Source organism: Pelecanus crispus, chromosome 2 (assembly GCF_030463565.1).
Source record: "Pelecanus crispus isolate bPelCri1 chromosome 2, bPelCri1.pri, whole genome shotgun sequence".
Classification (NCBI taxonomy): domain Eukaryota; kingdom Metazoa; phylum Chordata; class Aves; order Pelecaniformes; family Pelecanidae; genus Pelecanus; species Pelecanus crispus.
The window spans coordinates 70,774,698-70,802,110 of record NC_134644.1 but is presented as its reverse complement, the minus strand read 5'-3'; the positions used below and the strand labels follow the sequence as shown (position 1 = coordinate 70,802,110).

General features: G+C 42.0%; 1 protein-coding gene across 1 annotated transcript in view; it reads right to left on the bottom strand.

Annotated features, from left to right (window-relative positions):
* Nucleotides 1-27,413, bottom strand: part of TPPP (tubulin polymerization promoting protein) — a 60,322-nt gene that overhangs the window by 16,636 nt on the left and 16,273 nt on the right. Inside the window, exon 2 of the mRNA XM_075705923.1 lies at nucleotides 7,229-7,382. Coding sequence (XP_075562038.1) covers nucleotides 7,229-7,382 — 154 coding nt within the window. The remainder of the gene's footprint in view (nucleotides 1-7,228; nucleotides 7,383-27,413) is intronic.

The following is a 27,413-nucleotide window of genomic DNA, read 5'->3' as shown; positions in this document are numbered from 1 at the left end:
CGATTCAGTTGTAGAATAGTCCTCTTAAAATTTCTAGATAATGGGAAGAACACAAGAACTACAACATTTATGGTATACTAATCTTCTTTACAAGATGGATGATTTCACGCTCCTGTCCTTATTTTAATGAGTCAAACAACGTACATACATATACACATGCTTTGTTCCTACAAAATTTCCCCTCTAACTTCAGAACAGCAAGTTAATTTCTATCCTTTATGCAGGAACATAAAGAAACATACATATTTTTTTCCTGCCACAGTCATCATATACCACAACCAGCCCCCTGACCATCTTGGTGGCCCTGCACTGGGCTTGTTCCAGTGTATCAAACTCTTTCTTGCACAGGGGAGCCCCAGAATGGGCACAGCTCTCCAGATACAGTCTCACTAGTGCCAAACAGAAGGGAAGGATCCCTTCCCCAGACCTGCTAGCTACACATTTACTCATGCAGCCCAGGATGCGGCTCCCTCCCTTGCTGCCATGACTCACTCGCTCCAAGGACTGCTGCTGACTCATGTTCAACTGGTGGTCCATCACGACCTCCAGAACTGCTTCCTAGACTGTCGGCCCGCTATCCAGCCTATACCTCACCAATTTGGTGATGACGCGACTGGGGCCAAGGCCTTGCCATAATCAAGGTATACTGCTTTGCCCACAGTGCCAGGCATTTCTTCAGAGAAAGCAACGAGGTCGACCAGGCATGACTTGCCCTTAGCAAATCCACGCTGGCTGTTCCAAATCACCTTCTTGTCCTTTGTGTGTTGAGAAAGGGCTTCCAAGAGGATTTGCTTCACAACCTCCACAGGGACTGAGGGTACGCTGACAGGCCTGTAGTTACCTGCATCCGCCTTCTTGCCCTTCTTGAGTATGTGTGTGACGTTTGCCTTTTTGCAGTCACTGGGAACCTCCCACCACTACCATGGCCTTTTGAAGATGACAGGGATCAGCTTTGCAATGACATTGCCCAGCTCCTTCACCACCCTTGGATGCATCCTACCTGGTCTCATGGACTCGTGTAAGTCTCATTGGCTCAAGTGATTCTTAACTGCGTCTTCCTTCACTGTGGGTACTGCTTCACGCCCACAGACTCTGCTAGCAGGCTCGGGGACCTGCGAACCCTGAGGACAAGCCCTACCGGTTGAAAAGGGAGGCAAAAAAGGCATTGAGTATCTCTGCCTTCTCCACATCCCTTGCCACCAGGTCCCCTGCCACACCAAGCAGTCGGCCCACACTTTTGCTTGCCAGTGTACTTACAGAAACCTCTCATGTTGTCCTTCACCTCCCTCGCTAGTCTCAACTCCAGCTGAACTTTGGTTTTCCTCACTTGCTTCCTTCATGCAGGGGCTACATTCCTCGCACAGAGCCTCTCCCTGCTTCCACCTCCTGTGTACTTCCTTTTCATGTTTGAGCTCCGTCAGAAGCTCCACGTTCATCCATGCTGGCCTGTTGCCATGCTTGCTCGACTTCCTGCACATGGGAATGGACCGTTCTTGTGCTCTGAGGAAGCTGTCTTGAAGATCAACCAGCTCTCCTGGGCCCCTCTGCCCTCCAGGGCAGTTTCCTGTGGGAAACTGAACAGGCCAAGATCTGCCCTTCTGAAGTCCAGGTTTGTAATTCTGTTGTTCATCTTGCTCACTCCTCTCAGGATCTTAAACTTTACAGTCACCTGGTTGCTGCAGCCAAGGCTGTCTCAGCTCTTGCATCTTTAACCAGTTCTTCCTTTTGATTGTGAGTAACAGGTCCAAAGTATCTCCTTGAATCATTGACCATCCACATTAAGAATTTTTTTTTAATTCATTTTAGAAATCTTATGGATCACTTATTTCCAGTCATTTTAGCTTGCTTAATGTCACCCATGAGTACCAAGGCATGGGATTGCAAAGTTTTTTCTAACTGTCTGGCTTTATCTATCTCCTCTTCTTGATCAGTAGCTCTGTAGTAGATGCCTACTATAACATCATCTGTGCTGGTCTGTATGCTGCTCCTTACCTGCAAGTTCTCGACTCGCTCATCACCTGCCCCAAGGCAAAGCTAGATGCAGTCAAGCTAAACCTTTACATCGATCACAAACCCTCTTCATCATTTTCCCCACTGTATTTCCTGAAAAGCCTCTATCCATCCATTGCAGCACTCCAGTCAGGAGAGCTGTCCCACCACACCTCCACAATCCCAGTGAGGTCATAGCTCTGCAACTAATTTGTCCTGCTTGTTCCCCATGCTATGTGCTTTTGTCTACAGACATTTGAGATGGGTACAAGTCCTGCTGTATTTACAGAAGAGTGAGAGCCTCCCTTGTCAAGCTTGTCACCTAGACACATCTGCTCTGCTCCTTATGACCTTTCCTCTTCAGGTTATGGTAATCTTCCATACCCAGCTTAACACTCTCCTCAATAGATTAGCAAGCCTAGTTTGCAAAGACACTCTTGCTCCAGTTTGTTAGATTTATTCCATCCCTGCTGAGTAGCCCTCATTCCTCTGGTCACAGAAGCCAAAGCCCTGCCTGCAACACAAGCCATACAGCCAGGTGTAGTCCATGTCTACCCAAGCTTTCCTCCTACCTGTAAGGATTGGGAAGGCAAGACCAGAGCTCCATGCCCTTCACCCTCACCCCCCAACTTCTGTGGTCTCTTGATATGCTCCAGGTTACCTCTGGAGCAGTACTGTTGGTACCCACAAGGAAGAGGAGGAAGAGGTCCATGATAGAAGGCTAGACAAATCTTGGCAGTGCATCTGCAACAATCCCAGATCCTGGCACCTACCAAAGAACAAAACTCCTGAGACATCAGGTGGGGTCAGAAGATACATGCCTCGATTGTCCACAAGAGGAATCTCCAGTAACTATCTGTGACTAGTACCCATTGCTCCTGACACCTGGTACAGCACTGTTGCCAGGGTATGGTGACACGTTATGGAACAGAGAGGCGTAACAGCACGTGAGATATTCTGGATGACAAAATCCATGATCCCTCAGTGGTCAGGGACGCCTCCTGTTCACTCAACTCTTGCTCAGATTTTGGCTAACACACAGCTCATGCTAAGGCCTGCTGGGAGCAGTGCCATTAGGTCAAAGCAAGGGCAACGTGTAGGCAGGACACAATGGACAGGAAGAGGTAAAGATCATTACGCAGCCATTATCACCTGCAGCTTGCTGGCTCCTGCAGCCAAAATTCTGGCATACTGCTTGTCTGGCAGCCTCTTCAGAGTCCACTAACTTATGGAAATTGTATAGGCCAAACCCCTACACTGAGAGGTATAAATATATCAGCTTATCAAAAGGTTTTTGAAGCTGAGCCAACAGCAGACAGACTGCTAAGGCTTTTGTGCTTCCTGGTGTTATACAGGGGACACTCACGCTGTGATAAAAGAGGAAAGGGGGAGCACTCTCACCGTGGGCTAGAGTACTGCGATACCCCCTCCACTGTTGTTCTTCTGAGGATTGAGTGATTCATGTACTTTTTAAAGTCAGAGTCCAGATTATGATTATTCTATTGCTCGCTGATTATTAAAAATTTGACTTGATCTGCAGAGGGTCCAGGTGACTGAAAAGTATAGGTAACTGCAATTTTAGGTAATAGGAAAGCTATCCTAATTGCTAGAAATTCTGCGTAACAATAAACTACGCTGATTACTAAAAATCTTTCTATAATAATAAAGCTCTAATTATAACTACAAACTTGTGGCCAGTTCTCATTCTACCAAGGATCCTTAAAAAGAACCTGCCTGTCCCCATAGCATCAGGCAGTGTTGGGTGATGCTATCACTCATTTTTTCCCTTTTGTGTGGACACTAAGTTCAGACTCAACTGACTCTGATGGGTCTTGTTGATCCTCACCAATGCCCAGAGTACTATACCTATTCTGAAACTGGAGACCTGTGGGTGGAACAGATCTGTGACAACTTCTTGTTGCCAGAAGTCACAAGCTTCCAGCCTTCTCCATCTTAATAGTCTCCATTTACTTGGTCTCCAGCTGTCGCTCCTTCCTCACCTTGTGTAGCTTGGGTTTTCCACAAGTACCATCTCAGTGTCCTCTTCATCTTCCTCCTTAATCTGGAATCTCAGGGCCTTGACCACAGCACATCTCCCACAAGCGAGGCCACCACTGCCCTGACCTCTAGGGATAGGCAGGAGCACACTGCAGCACAGGACCTAGACAGAGGGCACCTCCCTCTGGAGCCAAGGACTCTGATGTGCTAATGGTAGTCCTGCAGCATGTTGAGACCACCATTGTACAGTCTTCAAGCAGAGCCACATAGTCTTGAGTGTAATTTCTAAGCCTCTTTGCACTCCTGCTGCAACAACTGCTATGTCTCATTTGCCGTGCTCTGTGGGCTGCATTCTGGCTTCCTTGCTCTTTCCCAACAGGTCCCTTTTTGTGATAATACATTCCTGCCCACATCACCATCACCCTGAGCACACATCACCTAGCTTTTAAAGTGCTGTTGCTGTTGTACTGCCCTGCCAACCATACCACCCTCACAGCAACTCTGACTGGACTGGGCCCTGAGCAACCTGATCTAGCTTTGAAATTAGCCCTCCTGTGAACAGAAGGTTGAATGAGATCATCTCAGGTTCCTTCCAATTGAAATTACTCTACATTTCTGTGTCAGGGACCCTGTTGAATACACACTGAGGTTCAACTGGTTTCATTTTAAGAGCCGGCAGTGACCAAAGCAAGTACCTGTTCCACAGGAGGTGCAAAAATGCATTCAACATAGTTACAACTCACAGCTTTTGGTACAGGAAAAGAAAGAACCTCAGTCTTGCTCTTGAAGCCTTTGTGTGGAAGTGAGGACAACTAAAAGGCCCTAGACTTCATTTACATGTCTGATTGTAAACTGTCAGAGATATATGACCTGTACTATATATTCTATTGCCAGATCACTACCAAATGAGCTAATAAAGCTATGGCTTAATCAACCCCTATCACTTGCCTGTTGTTTTTCTTCCTGTGTGACCAAGCCAACCATACACCTTCCATTGCAGATGAGAAAGCAGCCCAAAATTTCACTCAGTTTCAATGTCGGGCTGCTGAGCCTTCTCAACCACATCAACCACAAGTAGAGATTTTTGTAATTCTACAACATTCTGAAGGAGAAGAACAAATAAACAGAAAAAGAAAAGAAAATCTTCCATCACAACACACACAACACACACTAAAATCCTCCTTGTCTGATGTGAAAGAAAACTTTCCAACCATCCTGTTGAAACAGTGGTTTCCCCAGGCTGCCATTCAGTACAGACATATTGCCCTGCTCTGCCCCCCCTGCCGAAACAGGGAGCACAAAATATAAGAAGTTAAGACATAAAAATCTCCAAATGCTGCTGAAGTATACTTATCCACAAGCCTCACTTAATCATGCTTTCAGCTCCCTCCCTAGTCTGTTTATATTACAACGTCTCAGTAGTCACACTAAAGTTTTCTGGCTGAAACCTGAACCAAATCTACATGACCTACAGCAGAGCTATACAGAGCAGGGCACACACTACATGGCATGACAGAGTAATCCCAGAACAGTTTAAGAAAAGCTTCATATAACTCTGTCTAAGCATATAGAAAGCAGTCCAACTTAAAATTTCCAGGACATAGACTTCCCAAAATAAACAAAGCATTAGAATGCTTGTATATAAATCTGCATTCCCAGGTTGCTGGGGGCAGAGTGGCTATGTATTTATTTATTTTAATGCCTTCAATATCAAAGTGTTTGGGTCATTCTTACCACCCAGGAACTAAATTAGCATGATAAATCAAACATAAAATTTTGGTTCTTCCCCCCCCGCCCCACTCCCAGCCTGCAATCTCCCTCCCTTTAAGCTCTGCCTCCTGTTCCTCACTTTGCCAGCAAGCAGGAGAGAATATTGTGATCCCTCCGCTTGCCCATTATGCCTTCACTTCTCCAATTCTCCCCAGGACTGCATGCACAATAGGAGTACAGGCAAGCCTTACACTGCTGGCTCATATTCCCCCTCCATTCCTCTCTCCCTGCTGCTGGCACATTCGTATACCTCTGCAGCACCTATAATATACTACCCTGCATCTGCAAAGCTCTCTCTCATCACCCTGTCATCCACGCAGAAAGAAGCTGTTCCCTTATTAGCAGCCATTGATCATTTCAATATCTGACTGCCGAAATACCGAAAATGGAATCAGGAGTGAGGCCTAGAAGAATGTGCACAATTCAAAGGGAGAATCCCTGGACAGATGAAAAAGTTATTCGAACTCACTAAAATGAGTGAAGGACAAAAAGAAAGTTTCATTATTTTAAGTCTACCATACTATTTTAAGCCTGTTATAAATCAAAACTACCACTTGTTTCAAATGAGAGTACAAGAGTAATAAAATAAAGTCTTGAAAAAACCTGACAAATTGTCCAACTCAAGAGATCTTTCCACTTGACATTTCCACTGTTCATTTGTGCAGAATCAATTTCTGGAAAGATTATTTACAATTAGATTCTCATTCACAGATCTACAGCCAAAATTCAGGAGGATCACAATTTTTAAGCAGATGAACTAAATTGACAGGACTATTCAAGTTGATGTACTCCAGTATCTCCTAAACTACAGGGTAAAAGCTTGCCTAACCCGAGCATTTAAAAGGACAAACAAACTTACGCACACTAGGCTTTATAACTTCCTTTTCATATATAAAGCTTAATGCCAATATTTAAAAAAGAAAAAAAAAGAAAAAGAAAGAACATTTGAGTTCTGACAGACTTGGAACAAACAAAAAACAAAGACCAGACCACATGATAATTATTCCCAGATTTCCAGTGTTGTGGGATTCACATGGTGTATTGAATGTATTTTAAGATGTCTTTGCTTTAGTCATTTTGGTATTTCAGACAACATCTTAGAACTGTTTAATGAGGTTCTAAATTTAATTCCCTTCTATTCTTTTTTATTTGGATACACCACTCGTCATGAACGTTTCTATGTTCTAACCACACACAAGAGCTCTCCTTGAATTTCCCTGACTGTGCTGCTAGGTGGTACTACAATTCCCAGCAGAAGCAATGACAGTGCCACACAAGAATACACCGTAGTGCAATACTCAGCTGTTGCATAATCTTTGCTCCCGCTCAGCTCAGCACAGTTGTTGCCTTCAGGCCCACAGAGGCGTGCTGCTTGGATTTGTGGATTGTAAAGGGAAGCAGGTGAATATAACAACACTGCAGCAGAACAAAGGACAGCTAGAACAATCCATCCATTAGATCAGTAACATACCGTTACTCCAGATATAATCGGGGCTTTTCCTTCAATTAGTTTATATATTTCTTGAACTGCTTCCTCATCACTCTTGTCTTTAAATCGCTTCTTGGAGAGTTCTTGAAGAGCTTCCTTAAACTGCTCAAAAGTGATAGTTCTGGAAGACTTTCCCCTGTTGAAACACACAGAAATTGAAAGAAATTACAAGAGAGCACAACAAGCATTCCAAGAATAGCAGAATGGTTTTGGTTTACCACAGTGAACAACAGAATACTGCAACAGAACAGGAAGACCCATGCAGCCCATTTATGGTGTCAAATAAAATGTATCCCAGGAACATCACTTTCTTTTTTATGTACTTCAGTAGGATAGTGCTTTAGAATTTCCTTTGATGACTGTCCAGAAATAAAGAGGAAATAAAAGGACCCGGCCTGCTGTCAGAATGCATGCAGCTCATCAAATCTAATATAGTCTCTTTTGGTTGATCACCTGTAAAAGCCTGCATGCATAAAAGACAAGGACTGAAGCATCTTAGGTGAGTTTTGTTATTTAATATTTTTATTCCTTGTTGAATAACTGGTTATGACATATTATTCATAGGTCACTACCTATGATTTCACAAGTAGATTAAGAATAATGCTGTTGTGTAAAGCAAACTATTGAAAAGCACTTAAAAACTTGAAATTCCTCTTCGAATAAAGACTGACAAATTTTAAAGTGATGCATTTAAATTCAATACCCATTTTCCTTCTTAGACCATCACCTTCATAAAACATTCACAGGTTCATGGAAAACACAGTATAGCAGTCTGATAAACTCATAAACCCGCCAGAAATTCAGAGCTGAAGACTTGCTGTTGTTTTCACAAATAGGAAGCCCATATTTCCACACTAGTAAATTACTTGCTTAGGTTTACTTTCAGTGGAGATTTTGCTATAGCAATGTACAGTGCAAAATCTGACAAGTAGAGTGGGAAATTCACACTTTACAAACATCCGTTTATACAGTCACTCCTGCAGATCTTTTGCACCTATCAGGCCAAAGGGTTCAATTGATAAAACTCTTACAAAGAAACTCAGCATTCACTACAGAGGTGTGTTTAACCAAAAGGGGATTAATGCAAGTCTGTTTTCTAGCATTTTAAAATACTCTGTTTAGGCAGGAGATAATGTAGTGGAATACTGTTCCTTTCTTTTCCCTAATACAAAATTATTTTTAGTGTTCCTCATTTTAAAATTCAGGTATGAGGCTACAGCATTAGTGAGATTACTCACCATTAAAAAAAAAAAATTCTTTTCTATGAATTATATCACACACAAAACACACCTTGTTCTGTATTATTAAACTACAGGTTCCCTGATCTTTAGAACAAGATTTTACACATCAAAATTTAGCCATACATTTTAAGCTAAAATTTAATACATCAAATAGAAAAAATTTCAAAAAGGTGTTCTGATACTTACACTGATTTAACCTTAAATAGTACCATCTTTAATAGCAAAAGACGTTTTTAATTGCTTACAACATTACAAAACACTCACAGTCAAAGCAATATTTGAAAGTCCATGTTGCTGGGAAACTTGCTACTACATGAGTTTTTTCTGCTGCTTAAGCATTTCTTTTTATGCCAATTTAGAGAGCACTTCAAGCAAATCAGAGGAGGGGAAAAAAATCCCGAACACCACCATACAACCCAGACCAGTCCTTTCAACAGTGACAGCTGTTTATACAGGAATAAATGATAGATGCAAAGATGGAGAAAGCGTGCACTGGCAACAGAAAAACTATGCATAGAAATCTGATTTTAATTCAAGTGTCACAAAGAGCCACTGCGAATAGCTATTCATCTATCTATCATTGATTTATCTTTGCTCTTCTCTTAGACACTTCAGAGGTCTATCTGTGAAAGTGAAAGTGAAATCCCACTCAGCTGGAGGGTGTCTCCACTAATGAAAGGGGGAACTGAGATTTCTCAGTTATAGACACCAGCAGTTAGGAAGTGACTCCTCCTTCAATTAATTAAATACAAAATGAAATTTTATCCCAGGCTTTTAAAACAAGGATAAATTGGTTATTCACAGCAAAATTCAACACTAATGCAACCCTTTACATACCATTCATTACTAGTATCCTGTATTTCCAACACAGCCCAACATGTAACAAATCCCTACATCCTTCACACTCTACTTTAGTCAGAAGTAAACTTTATCTGTTTTTTGACCAAATTTTGCTGTTTGCAACTACTTGTCTGCTTTAGGTGAAGCATATGCTGGAGTATCTCATGGAATTAGCTAGTAAAAGAACATCATGACAGTGGAAATGAAGAATATAACCCAATATTTCATTAATCGGAAAGACACATGGAATAAACTGCAATTAACTACTTGGAATTTGTCCAGGATTCTCATTAATAGGATTAACATCCCTCTTCTGATGAAACATGTCCAAGAACTTTTAACTAGCTCAAGAGGTCAGGACTTCATTTTGTTTTGCCTCTCATTTAGAAAAAGACAGCATTGGCAATCACTGCAAAGCTTCAGTGTAACACCACGCTAAGGCCCTTGTTCACTACAACTCACAGCCAAGTCTAACATACAGACCTTTCAAATGCAATTTTCTGTAGCACATAGGTTACCTGGAAGGCTCCAATCAGGATTGCTACAGTTTAGCTTGGATCATCAGTCAGGATCATCACAATGGGAAAGGGAATGACCACTTTCAGCAAAAACTGTTGAAGTTCATGTTGACTCCTGCTATTTTTATTAACCCGTGTAGTATTTTTGGTTCTGCACTTACCAAAGAGATGAGCACAACCTTTTTTTTTTCCCTTCATTGAAAGGAAAATATATAAATAAGGGTGCCAAGAGGAACAAAGAACATCTCCTTCTGGTCTAAGACATAGACATTGGTACCTCTCACATTCGGTCTTTTCCCTGTCACACAAACATGGGGAAAGGAAATGAGGTTTCCTTCCCTCCAACTTGAGTTGTAACCACAAATTGGATACATATATGAGCAATGTACTATTGCTGCTGGACCCAAAAGAAAAAGAAATGTGCATCATAGCAAATATTCTTTACCAGCAAAAAACACTAACTGAAGTGACACTAAAAATAGGATTGGGAGTAAAGGAATTTTTGGAACTACATCCCAAGTAAAGTTGCCCTAAATAAAGCAGCTTTAATTTTGAAATTCGTTATCTTTTTCTACACTCCAAAAACATTCTCTCTCCCCCTCCCATCTGTTACAATATTAAACCCATTTGAAAAGCATCATAATTAACTCAAAAATTGTACAGTTGCAAGGTACGCTAAGTCTTGTGGAAACCCCTAAGAACATAACTTTTGATTAACTCGCGTATACTGGCACTTTTGGTATGCCATGTACGGTACACATATGCCATGTACCATATCATCTAAATTACCAAGTAGCAATGCTACAACCCCTCCTGCCTCTGGAGAAAGGTCTCAAAGTGCTCTGAGCAGCTGCTGTCATCATTGTTACTCAGCAGGACTGCATGCTCTTACCCCCTCTTCTATCTGTACAGTCCTGGGTTGAATGCAGAGGAGAAAACAGACTGAGTAGGCAGAAATGACAGAGGCAAAGTCTCTCAACAAACCTACATAGCTCTTGATTGACACACTCTTAAGCCACAGGATCAGCCCCCTCCAGGTGCACAAAAATGCCTTGCGGAGAAGGACTTGGGGATACTGGTGAAATTGGACATGAGCCGGCAATGTGCACTCACAGCCCAGAAAGCCAATCGAATCCTGGGCCGCATCAAAAGAAGTGTGGCCAGCAGATCTAGAGAAGTAATTCTGCCCCTCTACTCTGCTCCAGTGAGACCCCACCTGGAGTACTGCATCCAGCTCTGGAGTCCTCAGCACAGGAAAGACAGGTTGATACTTGTTAGAGCAGGTCCTGAGGAGGGCCACAAAAATGATCAGAGGGATAGAACACCTCCCCTGTGAAAAAAGCTTGAGAGAGTTGGGGTTGTTCAGCTTGGAGAAGAGAAGGCTCTGGGGAGACCTTATTGTGGCCTTTCAATACTTAAAGGGGCCTTATAAGAAAGATAGGGACAGACTTTTTAATAGGACCTGTAGTGATAGGACAAGGGGTACTGGCTTTAAATTAAGAGAGGGTAGATTCAGACTAGATATAAGGACCAAATTTTTTATGATGAGGGTGGTGAGACTCTGGAACAGGTTGCCCAGAGAGGTGGTAGATGGCCCATCCCTGGATACATTCAAGGCCAGGTTGGATGGGGCTCTGAGCAGCCTGATCTAGTTGAAGATGTCCCTGCTCATTGCAGGGGGGTTGGGCTAGATGACCTCTAAAGGTCCCTTCCTACCCAAACTATTCTATGATTCTATGAAAAATTATAATACTATGAACACTGCATGACACACAAGGCAGTCGTACCCTCAGATTACTTCCCCCATTTTTAATGTCCTGTTCACATTCAGGAAGCCCCTTCCTAACACCAGCTTTTCAGAGGTCATGAAGTTAAACTAAAAAAAACCAACTAAAAAGCCCCAAACAAACCAGTTTCTTTCTATTAAACAGTTGCTACAAATAATCAGTTTCTTTGTGCATACTTGTAACTTGTTTTTAGAAGCTCAGTATAAATATCTTGTTTCTGTGGGAATAACAAAACAAATACATTAACTTTCATTTTCCATGTGTTACGAGTTCAAATAACTTGTCTACAATTAAGTATGCCAAGGGCAATATCTCAGCTATTAACAGTCTTCTCTTAGGTTTAGGACTCCAGAGAGTTAACAGAGACCTAGAAAGAAGGTAAAATACTGTACTTTAAACAAGCAAAAAAGAAGACAAATTGAGTAGAAGGAACGTGTGAACAGCTACAGAAACACAACACAATCAGACACTGGAAACACAAATTAAAACTATCTGACCAGAAAATGAGACAAAATGGAAATAGTAACAATAGAGGGAATGTGGGGCAAAAAAAAGGCTTTTATGAAAACAGATGTCATAAGGTTGGCCACCTCAATGAAAATAACAAAATATATAGAATCATAGAATCATAGAATGCTTTGGATTGGAAGGGACCTTGAGAGATCATCGAGCCCAACCCCCCTGCAGTAAGCAGGGATTGAACCTGTAAACTTGGCGTTATTAGCACCGTGTTCTAACCAACTGAGCTAACCCGGCTATATTAGGGACATTAATAATATAAATTTTTAAAGCCCTGTACTTTGTTATGACACAAAGAAACTTTATGTTTAGGAAGGATATATCCTTACATGCAATTCTATTTTAAGCTCTGCTTCTTACAACAAACAGCATTACACCAGTGCATCGTCCTTCGGTGGAGGAAATAGTGTATTCATTGTACACTCATGAAAATTGCTTGCATCTATGCTTACCTTTGGGAACAGACTGAACACACATTTTAGGAAGCTTCCCCTCACTTCATCTTCCTTGATGGGTCTCTCCACATGTAACCGCTACAAATGGGGAGAGCCTGAACTAAAGCTTGAATTCCTCAGTTTGCTCTTGGGAGCCCAAGTTCACATATGTAAAAGCATCAGTTCTGAGCCTGGGCATCAGCATAGTGAACATAAAGTGTAAGAGATCAAACATTGGCCCAAAGTAGATTGCAATAGCAAGTGATGCAGTTTTGCTTTGCAAATATTACTACTAACAGAGTCCTACGTTCACAAGATTAGAACAACGCAATGTGAAAATATACTGTTGCAAATTAATACTTCTGTGTTATTTGGACTTGAATACTATTAACAGTTGTCTACAATTTTAGCTGAAAAGAAAAGCTAATACAAATACACTCCACATACCCAATACACAAAATCCTTGACCAATATTAGAAATCTTTATCTCCATAGCACTATTACAGTTCAGTGTTAATACAGCAAAGTCTCCAACTGAATAGTTTTCTGTCTTAATCTCTGAGCTACCCATACTCCCATCCCAAAAGGTCACTTTCCCTTTCAGTTTTCTTAGACTGAAGAAGGGAAAGAAGATGCAAAAATACTCAGAGAAGCTTCTATTCTTGCTAGCATGCCACAGAGGCTTACAGCAGGATACGCTAACCAAGACTGTTTTGCTGTGGAAGTTGTCACCTACCCACAAAGCTCTAAGGAGCATAGAAAGTCTGACAAGGGTCTGAAGACTTCATAACTAGAAGTGGGAGCCCAACAAATGTTTTTGCATAAACTCTTGTACAAGGAGTTTTGTCTGTCTAAATTCACCATGGACTTGGGTGTCTCAGTCAAATGAGCACTCAAGCAAAACTCAACAGCATCATCTCTTGTAAGTCAAAACAAACAGGATTTTGGGTATTCCCTGTATTTATTCCCTTCCCAAGAGTCCCATTCATTCAGAAGACAGAATGAAGCATTGTGCTGGCAACAGAATGCCTGAGTGGCTTATTTGTCACAGTTTCTAACTTACTGGCACAATAAATTTAATCGGGCAATTTCTGATTTGCCACTACTACTCCCACATCCATGTAGGTAACCGCTAACCAAATAATAAGAAACACTCCTGAATTATCAGAATTAATAATTTAAATCATTCAAATTAGTCATATAAAGGTGTCATGACAACATTGAGAACATACCATAAATTGGACTTTTTACCCCAAACACTAACAAAGGCTTATTTCCTAATGACACTCAGATCAGACTTCGAACTTCAGCTGTTTCTACTTTATCTTAACAAACAAACAAAAAAAGGGAAATGGGAAGTGTTTCTTCTAAAACATGGTGGGGTTTTTTGTTTTGTTTTTTGGGGGGTTTGTTTTTTTGTGTTTACCTTGCTTAACTTCTCCAGAATTTTTTACTTGTTTTCCAAGAGCAATCTGCTGTACTAAAAATTCACTACAGCTGAAATTCCCTGATTTTCATACCAATAGATTTTTCTAATTTACCACTTCACAGCAGCAACTCTATGATTATTATTGTGGTATTTCCCAAACCATTCACTCCTGTTCGTTTAGTAGAATTGACATTTACTCTTTTCTTGCTACTTGTGATCACACACTAAGTCTTCTTGATGTAGTCTTAAACATAATGGACATTAATAGCACTGATTAGTGGTATTTGTACTGTACACGTTGGCAGTAAAAAGGTACCACAGACAAACTCCTTGAAGCAAAAAAAGGATTGTACTGGTCTTTGCAAAATACATCAGTCATCTAACAGATATGTTCTTTTTGCCAGGAATGTCTGCTGTAATGTTACCAGCACAAAGTTCAAGGCTAATCTGTTTAACCAAGAAGCAGATTATGCCACGGGGCTGGTAGTTTATTTTTTTCCTTTTGTGGTTTACAATTTTCATTTTGTGCTCTTTTTGGGCTACACAGCTCAGCATTTTTACTGATCATCAGCCCCACAATTCACAGCCAAAAAAAAATTCCCAAACTAAAGCTAGGTCCCTAGGTAGGCTAACCAGGCTCCTAGAACCTTGCAGTCTAATGGAGTATTTAACGCATCCTGAGAAGATCTCTTTCTTGTTATATATCAGTCAAGAGCAAAATTACAAAATTTTGATATACAATGCAACTCAAAACCAAAAAAGAGAACACAGTTTCTTGGATAAAACTGTACAATGTATGACTAACCCAAAGCAGAGACTTGTGTAAAAATTTGACAAATATAGCTGAAGGGAGAAGCAGCAGGGGGGAAGAAAGACACTGTAATACAATTCTATCAGGTTCTTTGTACTGCACTAACAGCTCTAAAGAAAGGTGGTTGTAAAAGAACCAATTAAGAAAACAAAACTTGAAGTATCACCTTGCATCAGAGACTTCTACCCAATTAATAGGTAGAACTGGGATACTGAAATTAGACATCTGGATGTTGATGCAAGCGGAAGTAAATTGGCAAATTGTTGGGAAAGAAGATAACCTTCCAGAAGATATCATCAGAAGAATGATCCTAGGAAGAATATACAACAGAGATCTTCAGCTAAGGTAGTAGTCAATTCTGGAATGCAGGCACATTTGAGTGCATGGCTATTTACCAGCAGTGGATTCCCTTGAGGGAAAGATTAGGACTGCCAAAGGACATCCAGATGACCTTCACAATTACTCTATAAATATAACTTCTAGCTTCTTGGTCAAGTCAGACAGAAGGAGCTGGACTGAATGGCTTCATACACCCCACAATCACAAGGCAATGCCATTATCAGTTTTCTCATCATTCCGGCAGAGGAAAGCAACAAGAGAGGCACAATGCAAAATGCAGTGCAAAATGCTCTCTCTATATCACAGCACTAGTCATGACTTGCAGAAACGTCTCTGAAGTCAGTGAGTGGGAAGCAAGGGCAGAAGAACACACATCATTCACTCAGGAACTGAACCTGGAAGTGCCAGTTGCCCTACAGGTGCTTTTTGTCTCATTACTGAGCAAGGATAAAGCAGAGTGCTCCTAGTTCATTCTAAGTAGCTGAAACTGTGACAGCTTGTGAACTGCCATACTTTGAAAACCTGAAGCAAGAGGACGTCAGCGGCTCACTAAACCAGCAGTCAATAATCTTTATCAGACTTTATTTTAACCTAAATACTTTATGCTTATCTCATGAAAACTCTCTTCTATATTTGAAGTTAACCTTTTTCTTCTCTCGGCTTTGTTTTTGTAGCATTTCCTTCCTATGCGCTTCACTCACAGTGAAAATTCATTTTCATTAAAATAAAAACTTAAGTTTTTAAAAAAAACAAAACAAAACAAAACAAAAGCTATGAGCCTATCCGATAAAATAGTATTGGGAAGGGAATGAAGAGGAGGACTGGAGAAAGAAAATGACGTGGCAAAACCATGTAGTAGGTAAAAGCTTCCAAAGGAAAGCAAGCCCCAAAATGAGTTAAAGGGGTTAAAGAGATTAATGGGACTTAAGGAGGATGAGGAAAAGAAAAAGTCCAAGCAGAAAGTAGGTCTGATGGTTATATAGGGCTTAGAGGAAGAGATGAAATTAGCTTAAAAAAGAGTAGCAGAATCCACTTGTTTGGGGTTTGTTTGTTTGTTTTGGTTTAAGAGAACAAAAATAATGTTATATCTGGATATTTAGGAATAAAGATCCATGTAATGGTTAGCTACTGATAAAAAGCTGCAAAGGAAATATTTGGAAAACTCTGTGAAAACCTGAAGAAAGGCATGCTCCAACTTAGGACAAAGGAGTTTGCAAATGCATTGCTCATGACAGGCATGTACCTGAGTTTGAAAAGAGACAGAAGCATGCACTACCAAGTAGTCTGGGAGGACTTCAACTTTTCTTTGTTAACTGGTATCATACAAAGACGAGAGATGTCCAGGCTGTCAATTGCCTGGACTCTACACAAAGTATGTAATAACTGTACACACACAATGGATGAAAGATAGTAATTTTATCACAAGTGTATTGCTTTTATCCTTAGAATGCTGTCTACTTCTGTGAAAGAATCCAATAAACATGCAATTTACAGAGCATGTTGTTCAGTAACATAGAAATCTATCTTCCTGGTGCATGAAGGACTGGCACTATTTGTCAGCACAACTCAGGTGGAAGTTAGACATTAAAGGACATGGCAGGGGTGAGTGAAAGCAGCAGGGAAGTTAGCCAAAGTACAGAAAGGTGTAAGAAAATGATAGCAAAAAATGAGAGGCTGCAGACAGGTCTTAGACCCAAACAGTAGGGGACAAACTAGTGCTGAAGCAGGAAGACAGTGCCTCAGAATCAGCTTCTGCAGATATGATAGTTTCTTCTCCAGAGGGCTGTATTTGCCATTCTCTTTGGTTCTTGTCATCTTAAGGATATGCACTAGGCTGGGCACACACACACAGATGTCACGGGAAGGGAGCAGAAACTGTTAACCATGGTGTAACAACCTAATACAGTTCGCAGCTGCCAGGGACACTGCTGAGCACATCCAAAACATGAAAATCCAAGAGGATGATATCATAGTGCTCATTAAGTCAGCCTCATACCAATAAATGAAAGCAGTTAAGGATAGCTGAAGATTTACTAACAGTTTTCAATAGCTAATCATTTAATCTGTCAGTCTTCCCCACGCTGTGATGAGCTTACTACACAAGCTAGTGCTAAGAAGCTATTTTCTTATAATACTACGTAGCATTTTATCTTTCAGAGGGCTGAAGAAGGTGATACAGCCACTACAGTTTCAAAAGCTCTTTCTGCTGTTGGAGAGGCTTATGGCAAAGGCATTACAGCTGAGAAGACAGGGCTAAGAATTAACATCACCTGTACTTTCCCTGCCCGTTAAAGCAGTGCACATGAACTCATTGCTTGATAACCCAGGGAAAGAAAAGTAGGAAACACAGATAAGGCATCCTTCTAGAGCTCACCAGCAATCCCATATGAGCTGACACATCTCATTCAATTCATGTCCCAGAAAAAAAACCCAGCAGCTAGGTTTATTTTGATTCACTTTCCCCAGCAGTGTGAAATATTTGGTTAAAAAGGAGATCAGTCTACATACAATGAAACAATGTCCAACACAAACACTGTTGAAAGGAAAAAATGCTGCATGGCCAAATGTCCTCTAAGCAAAAGTGAATGCATTTGATCCCAAGCAATTAAGCCATACAAGCTATACAAAATTGTTCATAAGTATGAAAAGAAAACGATTCTCAAGGACAGATTTCAGATTATTAGCTATTTTTCAGGACTTCTGTTATATTATTAACCTGAATTTGTATAAATACACAACAATCAGAGATAGGAAAAGAGATGTAACCCAATGAACTTAGTGTTAGCACCCAGTCCTCTAAGGCTTTTGATAGCCAGTAACCTTCCTTACTGATTTCTCTCCACATGCAGTATCTATGTTTTGACTGTGTGGACATTCAGGGAAGACAAGTTACGTCTTTTGATGAGACCAGTTAACCAAGAACAGGATGTGGCATTTGATAGAAGAATGTGATAGAACGAAATCTCCACAGTAGAAATCAGACAGTTACATTAGACAGTGCTATTTTTATTAATGAGATGCGAAACAGAAAAGCTCAGTACCTCACTAAGGAATAGATATTGTATGATTATATGATACGACATCTTACTTGATTCAGATGAAATTCAAACACAACTACAAAAGGTCAAAGAACAATGGCATTATTAAATAGGACTTGACATAGTAAGATCTTAACTCATTAAGTTGCAACATACTGGAGTCAGAAGGGCATGGTGCGGCAGTTGGTGCGGCAGTTCATGTGTGCGGGGAAGGTGAAGTCTCTCTCCTAGCTCAAGAGGTAGGTTCAGAAAGTTCGGCTGGTGAGAGGGAGCCTAACCACGGCCATGGTATCCACCTGGCGGAAGGCTATATCCTCTGCGCTAGCCGGAAACCATATATCAACCCAGACTGAGCTCCCAGGAAAACACACAGCCATCCAGGTCTCCAGCTGCAGGGAGTGCCACCAGCTTGCACTGGGAACAGATGGCAGTAGAGGGAACAGCTGTGTACAGTGTGGTCACGTGGACTATCTACTCGGCCTGGTGGCAGAGCTAAGAGAGGAAGTAGATAGGCTATGGAGCATCAGTGAATCTAAGCAAGAGATAGACTAGTGGAACCACACTCTGACCTCCCAGAAACCTGAACAGGGACAGCCACCAGAAGCAGCCTGTGATCAAAGGGTTCCAGTATCCTCCCCCCATCAGGACAGAGGAAAGGTCTTAAAGGGAAGCAGCGAGTGGAAACAAGTCCACAATTGGGGCAGCAAGTGAACCCTTTCCTTGCCTACCACGACTCCCCAGGTGCCTCTGCACAATAGGTATGAGGCTCTAGATGTAGAGGACTAGTCAGTGGATGATGTGGGAGTCAATCCATCTATACCAGAGGAGTTGCCAAGACCAGAAAGACCTACCCCTCATATTACTACCATCTCCACAATGAAAAAAAGATGGCTCACAGTTGTAGGAGATTCCCTTCTGAGGGGAACGGAGGGTCCAATATGCCGGGCGGGGGGCATCATCATAGGGAAGCCTGCTGCCTCCCAGGAGCCCAGGTCAGAGATATCACTAGGAGACTTCCCAGCCTGGTACAGCCCTCAGACTACTACCCATTACTGCTCTTCCATGTGGGTGGTGACAAAGTTCCAGTACATAGCCCAAGGGTGATTAAAAGAGACTTCAGGGCGTTGGGATGGTTAGTGACGGAATCTGGGGCACAGGTTATTTTTTCTTCCCTCCTTCCAGTTGTGGGCGGTGACATTAGAAGGAACAGGCAGGCCCAATCTATTAATACATGGCTCTGCGGCTGGTGCCACCATCACAACTTTGGGGTTTTTGACAATGAGATGGCCTACCCGGCACCAGGCTTGCTGGCATCAAGTGGGAGCCACCCTTCTCAAAGGGGAAAGAGCATCTTTGCTCAGGAGCTTGCAGGGATCATTAATAGGGCTTTAAACTAGATGCGGAGGGGGAGGGGGAACATATCAGGCTTGCCTGTGACAAGCTGTGGGATGGTACACAATGGTTAGAGGGATGGGGTGCTACTATGAGCCCTCAACCTGTTGCCCAGAGGCGTTCTGTGCTGCAGCACAGTTCAAGTCTTGCGGAGATGAGGTGGGGGCTCCTGAGGTAGTAGGAGCCAACAAGGAAACCTCCATGAAACGCCACAAGGGAAACAAGGGATGTTCCACTAAGAAGGAGACACGGCAACTCAGGAAGAGCACAAAGATCTCGTTAGGTCATGCAGAGAGGAAATCAGAAAGGCAAAAGCCCAGCTAGAACTCAATCTGGCCACTGTTATAAGATAAAAAAATGTTTCTACAAATACATTAACAACAAAAAGAGAGCCAAGAAGAATCTCCATCCTTTATTGTATGGTGAGGGGGGAACATTGCCACCAAGGATAAGGAGAAGGCTGAGGTACTTAATGACTTCTTTGCCTCTTTCTGGCTATTAAAGACCAGTCATCCCCAGGGTATTCAGCCCCCTGAGCTGGAAGACAGGGATGGGGAGCAGAACAGAGCCCTCATAGTCCAGGAGGAAGCGGACCTGCTACACTACCTGGATGTTCACAAAGTCTATGGGGCCGGAAGGTATCCACCCAAGAGCACTGAGGGAGCTGGCAGAGGAGCTCACCAAGCCATTCTCCATCATCTATCAGCAGTCCTAGTTAACAGGGGAGGTCCCTGATGACTGGAGGCATGCCAAGGTGATGCCCATCTACTAGAAGGGCCAGAAAGAGGACCCAGGGAACTACAGGCCTGTCAGCCTGACCTCAGTGCCGGGGAAGATTATGGAGTGATTCATATTGAGTACGCCCAGCAGGCATGTGCAGATCAACCAAGGGATCAGCCCCAGCCAGCATAGGTTCATGAAAAGCAGGTCCTGCTTGACCAACCTGATCTCCTTCTATGACCTGGTGACCCGCCTGGTGAATGAAGGAAAGGCTGTGGACGTCACCTACATGGACTTCAATAGAGCCTTTGACACAGTCTCCCATAGCATTCTCCTTGGGAAGCTGGCAGCTCATGGCTTGGATGGGTGTACTTTTCACTGGGTAAAAAACTGGCTGGGTGGCTGAGCCGAGACAGTTGTGCTGAATGGAATTAAGTCCAGTTGGCGCCCGGTCACAAGCAGTGTTCTCCAGGGCTCTGTTTTGGGGCCAGCCTTGTTTAATATTTTTATCAACTATCTGGATGAGGGGACTGAGTGCGCCCTCACCAAGTTTGGATGGGAGTGTCAATCTGCTCGAGGGTAGGATGGCCCTGCAGAGGGACCTGGACAGGCTGGATCGATGGGCCAATGCCAACTGTATGAGGTTTAACAAGGCCAAGTGCCGGGTCCTGCACTTCGGTCACAACAACCCCATGCAACGCTACAGGCTTGGGGGGAAGAGTGGCTGAAAGCTGCTTGGCCGAAAAGGACCTGGGGGTGTTGATCGACAGCTGGCTGAACATGAGCCAGCAGTGTGCCCAGGTGGCCAAGAAGGCCAACAGCATCCTGGCTTGCATCAGGAATAGTGTGGCCAGCAGGAGCAGGGAGGTGATTGTCCCTCTGTACTCGGCACTGGTGAGGCCACACCTGGAATACTGTGTCCAGTTTTGGGCCCCTCAATACAAGAAAGACATTGAGGTGCTGGAGCATGTTCAGAGAAGGGCAACAAAGCTGGTGAAGGGTCTGGAGCACAGGCCTTATGAGGAGCGGCTGAGGGAACTGGGGTTGTTTAGCCTGGAGAAGAGGAGGCTGAGGGGAGACCTTATTGCTCTCTACAACTACCTGAAAGGAGGTTGTAGTGAGGTGGGTGTTGGTCTCTTCTCCCAAGGAGCTAGCGATAGGACAAGAGGAAATGGGCTCAAGCTGCACCAGGGGAGGTTTAGATTGGATATTAGGAAAAATTTCTTCACGGAAAGGGTAGTCAAGCATTGAAACAGGCTGCCCAGAGAGGTGGTGCAGTCACCATCCCTGGAAGCATTCAAAAAACAGGTAGATGTGGCACTCTGGGACATGGTTAGTGGGCATGGTGGTGTTGGGTTGATAGTTGGACTGATGATCTTAGAGGTCCTTTCCAACCTTAATGATTCCTAGTTTTTACTTTCATTACAAATAAGCCAGCCACCAAGCCAGGAAACATGAAATTATTACTCTACCCTTAAACGGTTTAGTGATGGACTTTGGTAATGTTAGGTTAATGGTTGGAATGGATGATCTTAAAGGTCTTTTCCAGCCTAAACAATTCTACGATTCTATATTTTGTGGCCAAGAAATTTAGAAAGCACTAGCTGATAGGTGACGTACCCAGCTCCCCTCCAGCTCCAGGACGTCCCCCCCTACCCTCCAAGTATTTATTTCCAGTTACAGACTGGTTTGGGGTTTTTCTGAGAGATAAGTATAATACCATTTAGTACCATACATGGGAAGTATCTTTGCATAGTTATTTCTGAAACATAATTTAAACATCAAGTAACATGACTTGATGTATTTGGGGACTGCGATAGCAGCTCATTGCTTCCAAAAATGCTACTACGGAAGCCTGAGCATCAGTCTCATCAATCCAAGGTGTGACTTTCCTTTAGAGTTTAATAACACAGAATTGAAAACCAACAGATTTTTATCAGACTGTCGCAAAAAGAAAATACCATTGTCAGATGGTTTTACAACAGCAACATACCCATTTTTCCAAAGGATTTCACAGGGCTGGAATTTTTTCCATGTCAAATCACACATAAGCATGAAAGCAGTTTCTGAACCCCGTGACAGCTCAATGACAGTGAACTCTCCTGAGAGGTCAGATATATTCATTTAAGTAAAAAAGTGTGTGTATGTGGCAGGGGTTGTTTTAATGATCCTGAAGACAGGGAGAAAACATGGATCTATACATATCTGCTAACATTTTCTGCTGGCAATATAAGAATGTGGTAGCATTAAGAATAGACAGCTGGCATTAAAGCACAGGCTCAGCCTATGGGAATCATGGACCATAGATGGAGATAGAAAGGTGTGAAATCACAAATGACACACCAAGTGAAAGAAGAAAAACTAACTACAATGGCCGTCCATATCCAGAGGTCACATGCAGAGAAACCCACAAGACATCTGTTTGTCATAACCAATGGCCAAGGACCTTCAAGAAAGGAGACTCCAGACTGCAGGTACATACACAGCAGAAATATCACAATTTCTCTTTCAAGCAAAACAAGACATATAACCTAAATGACGAAGAAACTGCACATGCCTCCCCTTCTGGAAGACTGCCTTCCCACATGAAAAGGAAAATTGGATGGTCACAGGAAAGCTCTAAATATGCAGATGGTCTCCAATCTTCCGATTCGTCCTGGTTTCAGCTGGCAGAGAGTTAATTTTCTTCCTAGTAGCTGGCATAGTGCTGTGGTTTGGATTTAGTAGGAGAATAATGCTGATAACACACTGGTGTTTTAGTTGTTGCTAAGTACTGCTTATGCTAGTCAAGGACTTTTCAGCTTCCCATGCTCTGCCAGGTGCACAAGAAACTGGGAGGGGGCACAGCCAGAATAGTTGATCCAAACTGACCAAAGGGCTATTCCATACCACGTGATGTCATGCTCAGTATATAAGCTGCGGGGAGTTGGCCAGGGGGAGGGATCGCTGCTCAGGAACTGGGTGGGTGTCGGTCAGCAGGTGGTGAGCAATTGCACTGTGCATCACTTGCTTTGTATATTATTATTACTATATTGTTACTATTATCATTACTATTTTACTTTATTTCAATTATTAAACTGTTCTTATCTCAACACAGGAATTTTCTCACTCTTACTCCTCTGATTCTCTCCCCCATCCCACCAGGGCAGGGGGAGTGAGTGAGCAGCTGCGTGGTGCTTAGTTGCTGGCTGGGGCTAAACCACGACACCATTCTATGTGTGTTCCTTCTATGTGAGATTTAAACCTGTGATAAAACTCCAACATTCACAACAATATCCTGCTCGCCATATCCCTCTTACCTTTATGTCTTCTGAAACAGCATTAGAGACTTAAAATTACTAATGCAATTGTCTGCATTGCCAGCAGTCATTCCTGTTTTACAAAACAAAAAGAAGACAGAAAACCAGGCAGACTGTGGCCAAAACAGTCTCTCAAACAGTTTACAATGAGAGTAGGAGAATATCTGAAGAGATATCCATCTGAAGAGAACTGTACTATTTAAAAAACCAGGAAACCTATAGTTGTTTGATGTGCAAAATATTCCTCCTAATCTTTGCCCACGAGTGAAAACAGCACACACAGAGGAAAAAAAAACTTGCACATATTTGAGATGCATACAACTGACACTTCAACATTTTAAATCATGTTCTTGCTTTGAGTACAGCATTGCTCAATCAGCTACAAACTTACAGAAACATCAAGTTACTTCAACCAGGAACAAAGCCAATTAGTTCACGCAAAAACTTAATGCACACAAGAATTTGTGGAAAAAGTATTTTTCTATCATTCAGAAAAACTGGGGAAAACAAACCAAACCAGGAGACAGGAAACAAAACAGGAGATCTAGGAGTCCAAGCTAATTCTTCCTGATATGAAAAATGAGTAAGTAAGCTGAACTTAAACAAGCATTGTAAGAATTTTTTTTAAAATGCCCAGTCTTGCATTTTGTAAATTTTCTTCACATGACAAAAGAAACTAAAAGCCAAAGGTACTCCAGATACCAAATCCAAGTTTTCTGAAATATCTCTAAATTTGCTCTTGTTCTTATTTGGTAGACATCATGCTTTCTAGTTCAGATGATATACAAGTCATTTAGAACACTATGCATGTAAATGAAGGTTTTTAAGCAACAAGGAGTTTTAAATGGTGAACATGGTATTTATGAAAACCATATATGCAAAACTGTAACCCACTCAGAAATCATGTTGAAAATTAATTCTCTAAGGTAGGGTGTTCAAGAGAATGTCAGAAGACAAATTCGACATCAAGAACACAGTTTTGCTCAGTTCATCGTTCGCAGTAGCTTCGATATGTCCTTACCACAGTGAATGAATAGGGCAACACCAAACACATGGAATTCTTCTCATGGCACATAATAAAATGCTTTCAAGTTAACCTGAAACTGAAGTGCAGTGAAAACCAGCTCAACAAAAATGAACAGACCAACATTTTTCAGAGTGCTGATGCTGCAATCAGGTGACTAGAAACAAAAAACCCAGCAAATCAAAACCATAAATAACCATAAACCAAGGCTGCTTCCATTCAGACCAAAGAATAAATATAAGATGATTGTCATGTCAACGGGATCCTTATTTAAGCACAGGGCTTTGTTTTTTTCTATGGATCCAAAGAAGCTAATTTGGCTTTGAGTGGTCTGACTTCATACACATCCTACATTCTTGGAAAAAGCTCTGTTGCAACATTACCATAAAGCAATGATGCATGTATTTATTACAGAAGTTACTTCTATCTGCTCACTCAAGCATCAATGTCATTTCCAGAAAAATCTTAACTGTTCTTTTGCAGAACAGGCACTGAAATAACCTCCATGAGAACATACAGAATGCTGAGCAGTTTCTAACTATTGCGAAGTGCAAGACTTCATGTAGGAGCTGAAAAGGCTCACGTTCTCCTAACACTTGTAGTTAGTCTCAAAACATTATTGGTCATGTGTGCCACAGATATATACATAAATTGAGAGGTAAATACTCGCTTTTCTGTTATCCATGCCTTCTAGTCAAGTACCAGTTCTGGACTGTTTCCCTCCTTATTAATTTCTCCGGTAATAAATTTCTCTTTCCTACAGAAAGAGAATGAGGACTAGGGGTAGCTGTCAATGCAGATGGGAAGTCTTCAGGCTAAATTATACAGCAGCAAAAGCTATATAACACTTGCATATGAGAAAGGTGGCACCTCATTTCTTCTACAGATCCACAAGTCTAAAGACAATTCCATATGTATGCTATTGCCAATGCAGAGAATATTCTTTAACTCAGGTTCCTCTGCTATGCCTCTACCATTTCTCCTTACCATACCTTGTGGAGGTATGTACCTTTGCACAGCTTAGGGAAAAAATAGCTAATGCATCTGCCTACTTACTTATTTTGTATACCTCAGGAGCTATCTCCATGCACTTCCCATCCCAACACAAAGTTGCAGTAACTGAAAAGGCAACCATCAATCTGAATGAAGATTCCCCTACTAATCATAAGAAGGAACATCTGCAGGAAGCGCAATATACCTCACAAGTGATAAGTGCAGGCCCTTGAGCTCTGAGACCTAAACAAATCAATGTAGGCAAAATAGAGACTGATGAGAAAAAAATAGAGGGTTTGCAAACTACAGAGTTCTATCCATTTCGTGATAAAAGTCCTAAGGTAAAGTTAAAAATCCTAAGATAACTTTACCAGAGAAAGTCTGCCAAATAAGTAGTTACAATAAAGCTACATCCAGCTTCAGAAATAAGCCATTTTGATTCTGAGGCAGCCCTCCTCAGGGTGAGAGATATTGATCCTCTCACTGTGTCCAAAGAGGGAAACATATTTTACTAATGGAAGTCTCAGTTGTACCACAGAATCTGCAGAACAGTCCATGCCAATAATGTCTTGGCACTTTGTGAAAGCTATAAACAGACAGTGACCAAATTCTCTATGGGAATCTATCTCCTCCCCTGGATTAAAGGTTTGTTTATCAGTCTTTACAGTTGTCGTGGTTTAACCCCAGCCAGTAACTAAGCACCATGCAGCCGCTTGCTCACTGCCCCTGCCCCGGTGGGATGGGGGAGAGAATTGGAAGAGTAAGAGCGAGAAACACTCCTGGGTTGACATAAGAACAGTTTAATAATTGAAATAAAATAAAGTAAAATAGTAGTAGTAATAATAACAATATAATAACAACAGTAATAATAATATACAAAGCAAGTGATGCACAATGCAATTGCTCACCACCTGCCAACTGATACCTAGACAGTTCCCGAGCAGCGATGGCTGCTCCCCGGCCACCCCCCCTCAGTTTATATACTGAGCATGACGTCATATGGTATGTAATAGCCCTTTGGTCAGTTTGGATCAACTATTCTGGCTGTGCCCGCTCCCAGTTTCTTGTGTACCTGGCAGAGCATGGGAAGCTGAAAAAGTCCTTGACTAGCATAAGCAGTACTCAGCAACAACTGAAAACATCAGTGTGTTATCAGCATTATTCTCATACTAAATCCAAACCACAGCACTATGCCAGCTACTAGAACAAAAATTAACTCTGTCCCAGCCAAAACCAGGACAACAGTGCTGATTCATGTGCATCTGAAACCAATCCAAAAGAAATGCAGAAAATTATGACAGTTAACACCAATACAGATATTTTGTCATTTATATCACACTTCTCTCAATTCAAAGCACTAGCTGCATTTAAAAGATCTGAAAGTTTACAATAAATGGAGGTTCACCCACATAGTTTTCTATCTTGCAGACATCATCATCAAGAACCAAAATGACAAGGAACAATTGGGAAGCCTCCAAGATGTTGGAATGAATTGTTAAAGCAGAGAGGAGACTATGAAAGAACAAGTGTACATTCTTTTGGAAATCTGTGACTTAAGTAGATCAACAGCTACTGAAGGAAGGTATCAAGCCAGCACTGGCAAAGATTCCAACAATTTTGGAGATGTCTAACATAACTTCAGTGACTGAAGGAAGCAGCTAGAGTTACTGAACTATTAGGGGAAATTTCTGCCAATTTTACCCTGTCTCTTACATTTGCTGCAAAATCTATGAGGGCACAGGACCCCCCTGCATGCCAGGATGAAATTGAAGCTGTCCTTAGA